The sequence below is a fragment of the Phoenix dactylifera genome, unplaced genomic scaffold, assembly GCF_009389715.1.
Source record: "Phoenix dactylifera cultivar Barhee BC4 unplaced genomic scaffold, palm_55x_up_171113_PBpolish2nd_filt_p 000085F, whole genome shotgun sequence".
NCBI lineage: Eukaryota > Viridiplantae > Streptophyta > Magnoliopsida > Arecales > Arecaceae > Phoenix > Phoenix dactylifera.
The window spans coordinates 1,130,811-1,143,282 of record NW_024067677.1 but is presented as its reverse complement, the minus strand read 5'-3'; the positions used below and the strand labels follow the sequence as shown (position 1 = coordinate 1,143,282).

The window sequence follows — 12,472 nt, the reverse complement described above, 5'->3', positions numbered from 1 at the left end:
AAAATCATACTTGGGAATTGACTGATCTTCCTCCTGGTTGTAAAACTATAGGGTGCAAATGGATCTTTAAGAAGAAACTTAGGCCTGATGGCTCTGTAGATAAATTTAAGGCTAGATTAGTTGCCAAGGGCTTTACTAAGAGACCTGGGGTAGATTTCTTTGATGTTTATGCACCTGTAGCTAGGATTACTACTATTAGAGTCCTTATAGCATTAGCCTCCATTCATAAATTAGTGATTCATCAGATGGATGTTAAGACAGCTTTTCTAAATGGAGACTTAAATGAAGAAATTTATATGGACCAGCCAGAGGGATTTAAAATTCCAGGCCAAGAAAATAAAGTTTGCAGACTAGTCAGATCTCTTTATGGTCTTAAACAAGCACCCAAGCAATGGCACTTGAAATTTGATGAAACCATACTGACATTTGGATTTGAAATCAATAGTACAGACGAATGTGTATACCACAAGAGAGTTGGACACAAATTTGTGATCTTGTGCCTCTATGTAGATGATATACTGATCTTTGGGACAGATCTTCAGATAATTGATGAAGTAAAACAATTCTTAACTCATAAGTTTGATATGAAAGACTTGGGACAAGCTGACTTAATTTTAAATACCAAAATAATTAGAAGTGCAAAAAGTATTGAGTTATCCCAAAGTCATTATGTTGACAAGATACTTAATAAATTTAATTATTCCGATTGTCAGCCTGTCTCTACTCCATTTGATCCCTCTACTCATCTTAAGAAGAACTTAGGAACTCCTGTCCTTCAAAGCCTATATGCTCAAATCATAGGCTCACTAGGATTCCTAACAAACTACACCAGGCCAGACATAGCATATGCTGTAAATAGACTTAGTAGATATACTATTAATCCAAATAGAGATCACTGGACAGCATTAGAGAGAATTCTTAGGTATCTTAAGGGTACCAAGTCCTATAGTTTGCACTTTAGTGGGTTTCCTGCTGTTCTAGAAGGCTATAGTGATGCCAACTGAATCAGCGATACCTTAGATGTTAAATCCACCACAGGATACGTCTTTCTCCTAGGAGGTGCTGCTGTGTCTTGGAAATCCACCAAATAAACCTTAATATCTAGGAGTACCATGGAGTCTGAACTGATAGCTTTAGACACTACTAGTACTGAGGCTGAGTGGCTCAGAGATCTACTAATAGACCTTCCTGTAGATGAGTCACCTTTACCACCTGTCTCCTTACATTGTGACTGTAAATCTGCAATAGATAAGTGCAACCAAGAAAATGCCAATGTAAAAATGAACAGGCACTTAAAAGTGCGTCATAAATCATTAAGATATAAATTGAAAAATAATGTTGTTGCCTTAAATTTTGTTAAATCAGAAAATAACTTGGCTGATCAGCTTACTAAAGGCTTGTCTAGAACAGTAGTTCTAGAGTCGTCGAGGGGGATGGGGCTTAGCCCATAAAGATAGATCACCACGGTGGGAACCCAACCTTAAAAGGTTCAATGGGTAGAAACAAACCGGAGTGTGACTAAGAGGAGCACTATTTCATGTTTTCCTCATCCCTATGGCGCTAGTGCTCATAAAAGCAAGCGGTAGGATGAGTTCGTTTGTATAACTCTTAATGAGTCCGAGACCCAAGAGGCAGGAGCTTCCTTGCTAGCTTCCTTATTAGGACTCACCTATATGTGCAGTCGTGAGGCCGCGATTATGGGAAATGGGCGATTCCCTAAAAAGCACATGATAGATATCTGCGCATGGCCATAACAGCGCAACCCGCTTAGAACCCAGATCGGGCTATATTATGTGTGTTGTTGATTTAATCTGAGCCATGGACCGAGGTTCAAGGTTAAGACCACCTTGGCTCCACAGATGTAATCAATTCACTAAGTGAAGGTTCAAACCGAAAGGTACCTACACCTATTACATAATATAAGATATCCAGCATTTTATTTTGATTTTAAAATTATTTAAGTTTTTTTTTTTTTGTGGGGGATTGTTGGAGAAAAAAAAAAACTTAAATGCGCACGCGGCCAAAATCTCGGGCCGCGTGCGCGTTTGAGAAAAGGTAACGCCCAGCGGGCGTTACGCATTTGAAAACGGACGCGTTTGAAAACGCGTCCGCAAATGACCAAACGGCCCATGTAAAAACCCCTATTTAAACCCCTTGATTTCATCTCTTTGGAAGCACGAAGAATTTCAGAAAAATAGTGGAAAAATTCTGAAAAAATTCTTCTCCCTCTTAGCCACTTCCAAATTTTATTTTTACATTTTTATTCAGTTTATTTAGTTCTTTTCATTCCGTTCTTTGCTGGATCTGCAAGTTCGATAGGGTTCGCTTTGACTTCTTCCGAGACGTGCCGAAGAAGAAGTTGTAGGGTCGTCGTATCTCCGAGAAGGATTGCCGGGTGACCCGTACGTGGGGCAAATACTTCTTTGGGACAGCGTCTACGCGCTTCGACCTGCCTTCAATCAGGCTACTTTCTTCTACTTTTATTTTTAATTTAATATTAGTAAATTTGTAGGATTTGAAATTCTATAATATAAATTTATTAAATGCATAGATTTATTTTGTGCTAGAATAAATTTATTTTGCATTAAAATAGAATTATTTGGATGCCGAATGATATGCATGTATATTATTCTCTTTAAGATTTTCTGTTAATTGAATTAATAGAATTATTGTTTATTTATATGATATATTGCTAACAATGAGTATGTTTGCTTGCAACCCAGCCATTGTTAACACTACACGGATCACCTGCTCCATACTTCGATATCTCATTTTACCAGATACCATACACTTGTGCTGAAAAGCAGGCAGGCAAATTAAAGATCAACTTCTAAGACAGACCATCAGAGACTTCGAAATTTCCTTTAATATTGATAGAAACAACCATCATGTCAGATAACAATCATCAAAACCTGTAAGACATTAAGACCATCAAGGCCCGAATTTTCCATTTATGTTGATAGAAACAAGTAAACAACCAGAATGTCTGATCACAGGCATCAACATCACAACAAATGGTATAATTCATGGAGTTTTAAATGCAAAGCACCTTGAGAATGGACTCTGATCACGCTACTCTTTATCTCTGGCCGGCTTGTACAAATCTCGGGCATAAAGGTGCTCAGGAGAATGGAGTCCGAGTCGCAGCAGTGAAATTTCTGCCATAATTCTGTTCTTCCAACTGGTTGAGACTAATGCAAGGCGAGAACCACGACGTGGTCGCATCTCCAGAAGCCTGCGAGCAGGAATCCTGCGAAGTCGGAGGCAACTGGGATAGCAGCCTAACAGCAGGTTTTCTGGCCGGCAAGGCAGTCAGAGTCGCCGCCCCCCTGAGCATCCTTATAGCCTTCCTCATCGTTGGCCGCCGCTTGGAGTCGGGATGGGCACAGCAGAGCCCAACGACCAGCATCCTGCCCATCTCATCCCTGTTGAAGCTGCCCTCAAGCCGGGGATCCGCCGCATCCACCACCCTCCGTCGCCCCCACAGCGACCAGACCCAGTCGACGAGCACAATAGCCTTCTCCACAGGCTTTCGCCCTGTCGCCACTTCCAGCGCCAGAATTCCAAAGCTGTACACATCTGACTTCTCGGTGGCCACACCGGAATGGACATACTCTGGTGCTAGATAGCCCATGGTGCCTGCCGGCTTGGCCACCGGTGGAGTTCTGTTGTGATCATTCAGCTCGGCGAGCCCGAAATCCCCGACCTTCGCATTGAATTCGGCATCGAGGAGCACGTTGCAGGCCTTGACATCCCGGTGGATGATCTTCTTCTCGCACTCCTCGTGCAGGAAGACAAGCGCGGATGCGACGCCAAGGACAATCTTCCAGCGCTGGTCCCATGAGAGTGCGGGCGGTTGCCCCGCCACCGGGGATCCAAAAGGAGCAGCAGCATGGAGGATCTTATCGAGGCTGCCATTGGGCATGTACTCGTGCACCAAGACCAGCTCGTCCTTCTCGCAGCACCACCCCCTGAGAGGGACCAGATTCGGGTGCCGGCATGAGCCCATGACGGCCGCCAGCTCCGTGGCGAGTGTGCGGCTGAACCGGTCCACCTGACCGAATCTCTTGACGGCGACCTTGCATCCAGAAGGCAGAACACCCTCATACACCGTCGCCGAGCCGCCCTGGCCGAGGATCTTGCTGCAGTGGAATTCTTTGGTAGCCGACCTTATCTCATCCAGCGAAATCCTCGCCGGCGCCGTCTGGAATTCGCCTCCCACGGCGGTCTCCGGCGCGCTCCCTTCGCTGCCCTCTTCCTCATTTCCCCTAAGACACGAGATGACAGCAGCGATCAACAACAACAACAAGCAGACGAAGACCACTACTCCGCCCACGACGAGAACCACCCGAATATATCTTCTTGTCCCCACAGCTAGACTCGCCACGGGGCCATCACCAGGGTTGAGGTACTCGTCGCCCGTGTCGCCTCCTTTCTGACCTTCGGTCGAACAGTTGGCGCACCCAGCAACGTCCGTGCCGTTTCCGGCCGGAGACGCCGAGGAGGCGGCGGCGAACCCGAAGGTCCGGAAGCTCCACCGGGTGACGATGTGGAGCGCGGTGCCATGGCCGTTGGAGGCGGAGAAGCCGACGTACATGAACTCGCGGAAGAGGCCGGAGAGGTCGACGCGGGCGACGAGGAGGGGATCGGGGGGCCGGAAGTGGGAGTAGCTGAGCCACACCCGGACCGCCTTCTCGGTGCTGCTGTACTCGACCCAGGCCATCATGGGTATCCGGGCCTTGAGGTCAACCCCTGCGTTGCCGGCGTCGGAGGCGGCGAAGGAGAAGATGCTGTCGACGTCGAGGGCGACGTGGTTATCGTTGATGTCGCGGAGCGGGGCATCGAGGTTGGTGTCGAACTCCACGGCGATGGTGACGGCGTCGTCGGCCTTGGAGGCGGAGGCGAGGTCGGAGAAGAGGCCCAAGAAGCCGTTGGGGCTGCCGAGGAAGTGGGGGTCGGAGGTGAGGAGGAAGGCGAGGCCGTCGCCGGGGGAGGAGGGGGTGATGGAGAAGGCGAAGCGGGAGGAGAAGGACGCGGGGGAGCGGGTGGTGGGTTCAAGAAAGCGGATGGGTTGGGAGTAGAGGGCGCGGCCGGCGCTAGCGGCGGAATCGCGGGTGAGGCTGATGGCGCCTTTCTTGAGGCAGGCGTCGCCGAGGAGGGTGATGTTGGTGTCCCAAGATATTCGCTCAGGGGCTAGCTTTGTTCCGGCGGTGGTGGAGATGGATGTTTCCGGACGGCAGCGGACGGTGGAGGCAGGGAGGAGAAGGAGGAGGAGGAGGAGAAGCAAAGCCCAATGTGGCCGGAAAGATGGGCGCAAAGATCTAGGAGTCATCTCTCTCGATGAAAAGAATGGCAGGAAAGAAGACGAGGAAAGGAAAGAAGGGAGGAAGGAGGGATCGAACGTCCACAAGAAGGGTGGGAGGAGGAGGTGGCTTGCAATCTGTTCACCGGTAACTTGAGTCCCCTTTCTTTCTTGGCGGTTTGGGTAGTCGTTAGTTTTCTGGCGGGAAGAAGGGGAACATGATTTTAGTCAGCGTCGCATGAATAAAAGGTCCCCATTTCAAATCCAAATTTCATGGAACCGTTGCCCCTCGAAGCAGACATTAGATACGATGATGCAGAGTAAATTATGGTATTATCCTTGTTAGTTTCACAGCACACAAGGCAATGTTAACCTATAATGGAGCAATCCTTTGTCCTCGGGGTCGCATAATCAAAAGTGATACTTGATTATAACACTAAATATGCAAAACAATGCTGCACAGGACTGGCAGAGCACTAGCACGGAGCCAGAGGATTAATCTCCAAAAGTCAGCCATATTCTTCAGTCCGAGCACGGAGCGGAGGGTGCGACGGGAGATCAGGGTGATTTTGGGGATGCAGGAGCAGGAGGGGGCACTAGATTACCTGGGAGTTCCCATTACTGGGAGGAGGTTGCGGGTGGCGGAGTGTTCCACACTGGTGCAGAGAGTACAGAGTAGGCTTGAGGGTTGGAGGGCCTCATCCCTCTCTATGATGGGCAGGCTGACGCTGGTCAGGTCAGTGCTATGCTCCATGCCGGTTTACATTATGGCCCACACAGTTGTGCCGAAGACAGTGCTGGTAGGGATTGAGCGGCTGATGCGGAGCTTCCTGTGGGGCTCTTTGGGGAGGGGCCATGGAGTTCATCTAGTGGCCTGGGAGAGAGCCTGCACGCCTTTGAGTGAGGGTGGCCTAGGGGTACAGTCTCTCCTGGCTAGGCGTGAGGCACTCTTGGCGAGGCGTGCTGTGCAGCTTGTTCTGGAGCCACATGGTCTATGGAGTCAGGTCATGTCAGCGAGATATGGTCCAGCAGGCTTAGTGGGCCAGGTGAGGGGTAGCCGGAGGAGTTCCTTTATGTGGCGGGAGATTGGGAGGTATCTGCCTATGGCTCAGGCACACTCCAGGTGGTTGACTGGCGATGGCAGGTCCATTGATGTTATGGAGGACCCATGGGTGGATGCTCTCCCGCTGAGCTTGTGGCCGACGATGATTGGAGTTGAGTTAGCTGTGGGACTCCGGGTATGTGACCTCCTCGTGCCAGGCGAGAGGGAGTGGGATGAGGACAGACTGGGTCAGTTATTTGGGGAGCACCTAGTGGAGCGCGTTCGGGCTCTTCCCATCCCGGGGTCAGCTGGTCCGGATGTCAGGGTCTGGAGTACCACTTGTAGGACCAGAGTCAGTGTTGGTGATGTTTCTCGGGTTCTTCAGCAGGAGTCTGAGCTGAGTAGGGACTGTGGTTGGGTATGGAGGTTTGGCCTACACCAGAGGGTGGCACTGTTCCTCTGGAAGGTGGCCTGGGATCGCCTGCCGACTAGTTCAGAGTTGAGTCGACGGGGGGTCGGCATTTCCCCCTTGTGCACGCTCTGCGAGGTGGACGAGTCAGTGGATCATGTACTCTTCCAGTGTGGCTGGGCGAGGAGGACTTGGAGGCTGTCTGGGTTCTCGGAGGGTGTCTGGAGCCGGAGGGACGGCTTCCTGGAGGAGGTTCGGGGCTGGTCTAGATCCCCACCGATGCGATGTTTGGCCGTTAGAGCGGCATGTACAGCTTACCAGATTTGGTTGGCCAGAAATGGCCGTATTTTTGGTGATATCAGTCTGTCCCCGTGGTTTGTGATGGAGCGGGCTCGGGCGCAGGCAGCGGAGTTCCTCCATGTTGACTCAGTCCTTGGACCTATGATAGCTCGGGACATCTGGGGCCCCCACTCTGCTTCGGCAGCTCCTCATGTGGTGTTTTTCACCTGGGAGCCCCCACCCCCGAGCTTCCTCAAGGTCAATTTTGATGCCTCAGTCCAGGATGGCGGCAGGAGGGGAGGTGCTGGGTTTGTCATCAGGGGCCCGGATTCCCGCTTGGTGGCAGCAGGAGGCTGTCAGATCTTCGACATCTCAGTTCCAGGGGCAGAGCTGCGGGCAGCTTGGATGGGGTTGCGATATGCGCGATCCGTTTTGCGGGCGAGCTCCATCATCCTGGAGGGAGACTCGGCCACTGTGATCAGTTGGGTCCGGAAGGGCCCGTATAGCGATAGGGCAGTTCACCCACTGCTCCGGGATATATGGTTGATGGTGAGGGGGGGTGCTCTTTCGAGCAGGGCATGTATATCGGGAGGCCAATGGTGCGGCAGACTGGGTGGCGGCGTTTGTTGCGTGCCACTCAGGCGGCTCACTATGGGTCGGTGAGGGTGATTTACCTGGTGCTATCCGGGAGATTTTGTATGCTGACTCTTCTAGGTGCATTCGTACCCGAATAGTATGAATCATCGGTTTTAGCAAAAAAAAAGAGCACTAGCTGAACCAAACCAATGAGCTAGCTGAAAATGGTTGGAGACATGTTGGACATCCCGACTTCGAATTAGACCGACCTTCTTTGCCTCGGTATAAATTAAGATGAACAACTTCAGTGAAAGCCAAGGAGCTAATCTGTATGTGCCAATAAAGACCGGCAGCTATGATAACATTGTTGTTAACACATGATCAACATGATCACCGCCATATGCTGCTTTTGCACAACGTTTTCCATATTGTAAATGTACGACTGACCATTATCTGGCAATTAAAGGCACGTTGCACCAAATTAGATAACGGATCGATTGACTACCCTATATATACGGGTAGTCTGGAAGTTCTCAGGTGAGCTCATTTAGAAACGCTACTTTGTAGAGATTTCTCCCTTCTATGCTATTGTCTTTCTATTTTGACTTAGGTATCGGAAGGTCCCCTACTGGAAACATTTCAACAAGCGAATTTTTTGCAGATCGTCCTCAGAGAAGACCGGTTCTTCCACACCTTGGTCGACTAGTTAAGTTTGGTTCTTGCCAATCTTAAAGTCATCCAACCTCTGCTCCGACCTCAATTTGGAATTACGCAGCAACAGAAACCATTCCTGAGGCTCTACTTTTTGTTGTCGAGAAATAAATTTTGGAGCACCAACACTAAGAATTACTTCCATCAAATAGCCGGGGAACATCCATATGGTGCACAATTAAGCAGGTAGAGGCACAAACTCGTGGTTTTGAGTGAGTGGCCAATCGCTGTAAAACGGTACAATTTGGAATTCTCCAGAGCTTTTGGTATACCAAGTTTCGGTGGCGCGTCATCCTTGAAAGCCCCAATCATGGGGCGGCCTGATCAGCTCTTGGCCCAGCCCAGCAAGAAGCCGTTCCCCATCGTGATGTCCGCTTGCTAATGGCAAAAAATATATGTAGGAACTTCCGTCAGGATTCAAAACATGGAACCTTTCTTTCAAATAAAGAGAGCGGAATTGCTCCCTTAATTCTTTCAGCCATTTTCCTCGCCTTTTCTCTATTCTCCCCTCCTTTCTTGTTCCAAACTCCTGCACGGAATGTCCCTTTTGCCTCTCCAAAACCATCTGCTGTTGTAACCTTCTGTGTTTCTTTTTTTTCTTTTCTTTTTTTTCTTGGTACAACAGCCACTCATACATGCCGTGTGCGAGTAATGCCAATAAAATAAAAAAAAAAGTAAATGAAACAGAGTGTAGGGTACCTCGGTGGTGTCGATCCAAATAAAACCTGAGTTGCGAATGAGGCCATCCAATTAGCCGCGCTATTCACCTCTCTGTAGACGTGTGTAGCCTCCGAAAGTCTGCTGCAATTAAGAGTCTTTGAATATCACATAGCAATAGTCTGACTCCGTCATCAGAGCCTGGATTCTAGATCCACTCAACTACCATAGCAGAATCTCCTTCGAGGAGGATGCGGTCTGTCCCCAGCATCCGTTTCGTGTATGTGACCTTTTGTTTAGTTGTTGCAGTGACTTCTCCCTCCATAGTGAACAATGCAAAATAAATAGTTTCTCATCGTCCTTTGTGGCAAAGAACTAAAAATTTAAAAATTTTAAAAATAGAGCTCGACTCCATTGGAGTTGAAATTGGATAAGAAACATTATGGAGTTAAACTTGAGAGTACAGTCAAACCCAAAGTTTGCATTATGAAGGATATAAATATAAACATAGATTATTAGTTTATAGATTCGTATTTTGTTTTGAGTGTACTAAACGCATGGATATGGCTAGCTGCCTCGGAGTCGTTCAAGATCCTGATCGGGGACAAGATCGAGCGGACGGACCTAAAAAATGGGAGGAAGAGCACGGCGAAGCATGAAGAGGAGCATGGCCCTCATTTCCCTTCTATCATGCCCCAAGTCTACCTCCCCATGGTGTATGACGCCGTGGCGCCCGTCGCCGTTTCCTCATTGACATCGCCACTCGGTTCGTGCAGGCTATGGGCCTGATCGGGCACAACTGAATTTATTCTATCTGTGTCTGCCGTTAAAAAATATAAAATATATAAATAAATCTATTTCATTTCATCAGCTTAAGCTTTTAGAAAAAATAGTGATTTCAACATGATTTTTGAGCTTACTCATTAAAAAATAGTCTGGCCCGCATGTAAAAAAAAAACATAAAAAAATATAAAATATATAAATAAATCTATTTCATTCTACCAACTTAAGTTTTTAAAGCAATTGGTGATTTCAGCATCCACTTCGCAATCAGTTAAAACTCATTCTATTTAGATTGGGTTAGATGCTGACGGGATAGAATATAAATTGCCATCCCTTTATTCAACTTAGAAGATGTGTAAATTTTAGCAAAAAATAATTCCGTACATAGGTGTAGGATAAATTTCAGGTCTCCATTGTTTTTTTTTTTACAGCATTTTATTTTTATTTTTATTTTTTATGTACAACGGCAGCTTATATTTATATATCTATATGAATGCTGCCAATAAAGTTGAAGAATAAATAGCTACAAAGAGATTTTGGTACCGATACGTGATTCATTCAAATAAAATTTCGTGCAGCCAAAGAGACAACCCGGCCTTCAGTATTCTATTCGTTTAAAAGACAGGTCGACGTCAGTGACCTCATAAAGAAAAGGAAAACTGATGAGAGAATGAAACGGGAATTTACCGCACCGTGGGAGTCAATTCTGTCCATCGTCCTTTTTATGTGTTTGCAAAGAAAAATACAATAGAGATAAGATGAAGATTCCGCGAACGCGAATCTCTAAATGATAACTCCAACGCGAATCTCTATGTGATAACTCTGGGATGGACCGCGCACATGATTGCGATGCTTGCGGCGGTGTTACGATTCCTTTGCGCCCATCGCCAGGCCCCAATTATTCTTCCCATTTCATTCACGCCAACACCGCCTAGTGTGCTCGTGACTCCCGGTATATCTAAGGAAATCCAGCGTATACAACAAACAGTACCTCCGTTACATCTTAATAAAACTTAAAATTACTTACATATAACGTAACTCCACCGTATTTACTTACACCCCAAAAATCCAGACCGTCCATCACAAGGACCACCGGTATACCCAAAGGAAAAGACCAAAGGACAGCGGAGAGGAATAAAAATAATAAAAATAATAAAAAGACGGGCTACGACGGCGGGGCAAATAGGAGGTCGTCTCCGAAGAGGTAGAGGAGTCGCTCCACGGCCCAGCTGGGCTCCGCCGGGGCCGGCGGGAAGGAGGCCGGCTGGTACACCGTCGTGAGGAGCGGCGCCCGGCAGAGGGGGCAGGTGAGGTGCTCGTCGTGGTCCAGCCAGCGGTCCAGGCACGCCTTGTGAAACACGTGGCAGCAGTTTCGCAGCTCCCACACCCGATCCTTCCTCCTCACCTCGCTCAGGCACACCGCGCACGTCGCCGCTGCCGCCGCCGCCGCCGCCACCTCCCCGTAAGTCGCCACCTGGAGGCTCTCCCTCACCGCCTGCGCCGCCGCCAGCTGATGGTGCCGCCTGCGGTGCTGCTCCGCTCCGGCCTCATCGCCTTCTCTAATTTCTTCGTTGCTGGACCACCAGCAGTAGCAGGGAAGGAGCACCCGTCTCACCACAAAGGATAGGAGGAGCGCCACCTTTTGGAAGAAGCCGGCCACTACCCGGCTCGAGTAGTAGTACTCCATCGATATAGTCATCTTCTCTAGCTTATATAAACTCAAATTATAATACCTTATCTATGTAAAAGAGAGAGAAGAAGGAAGGAGGAAGGAGGAAAGGGGACGTGGGAAGAGGCAGGAGGGGGGATTTAAAGGGTCAGGGAAGGGGTGGTGGTGGTGTGAGTGGGGGGGGGGGGGGGGGGGGGGGGGGTATGCTTTTTTTTTCTTTTTTTGCTTTTTATTTTATTGTGATTGTGTCTTTTGAAAAGAAGAAAAGTGAAACCCTCTTCCATCTTTTGCACCACAGTGGCCCACCACCATTGTCGTGTGGGCCCAGGAATGGGTGATGAGATCACGGGAACGAACGGTGGTAGCAAGAGAGGATCTAAGAAAGCGTTTCTTTCTTCTGATGTACCTATTCTATGTCTAAATAATTGGAATTGGATGGGTACAGTTTATGCTAGTGATAGCTGGCCATCCACTTTATTATATGTCTAAAATAATCAACACATGGCCTGATTGGAATCAAATGCCAATCCACTTGGTGATGTTTGAGAACCGCAGACCGCATCTCAGCATAATTGGCTGGAAGTAGTTGGTAATGGTCATGCTCCAACTCTCTCATGTCTTGTGTTAAGGGACAAATCAAACATTATTTTCTTTATTATATAATAAATTCAATTATTCTTGGTTGTTTGTTTTGAGGTAAACAATTGGATCTTTCCTTGTATGAGTTCCAAAAAGGTGGAGCCTGCTTGTGCTCTCCTACTCCCCCACTTTGTAATACTTGAGTTGGATTTTGGAGATGCCAAATGCAAACCTAGTGTAGTAGTTTCGCATGTCCAGTTCACTGCTTCAATCTCCACTTACAATTGATATATTTTTGGTGGCAGGCGATTGCATGTGCAATCCCTCTCAACTTTTTAAATTCTTCCTTGACCTATAATCATGCATTTATTTAGATCTACAACAAAAGTATTTGCGTACACTAAAGCACTAATGCATACATGATTGTAGTTATTGTATCTCTCATCTTAGCATCAAACACACACT

The 12,472-nt window shown here is 47.9% G+C and overlaps 2 protein-coding genes across 2 annotated transcripts; both read right to left on the bottom strand.

The window, feature by feature from the left end:
* Window positions 1-2,919: 2,919 nt before the first annotated feature.
* Window positions 2,920-5,534, bottom strand: LOC103717805 (L-type lectin-domain containing receptor kinase S.7). The gene has a single exon (XM_008806333.4). It carries the CDS (start codon window positions 5,330-5,332, stop codon window positions 3,122-3,124), a length of 2,211 nt encoding a protein of 736 aa, XP_008804555.2. The 5' UTR covers window positions 5,333-5,534; the 3' UTR covers window positions 2,920-3,121.
* Window positions 5,535-10,455: 4,921 nt separating this feature from the next.
* Window positions 10,456-11,566, bottom strand: LOC103717787 (E3 ubiquitin-protein ligase EL5-like). The gene has a single exon (XM_008806300.4). It carries the CDS (start codon window positions 11,456-11,458, stop codon window positions 10,925-10,927), a length of 534 nt encoding a protein of 177 aa, XP_008804522.2. The 5' UTR covers window positions 11,459-11,566; the 3' UTR covers window positions 10,456-10,924.
* Window positions 11,567-12,472: the final 906 nt, after the last annotated feature.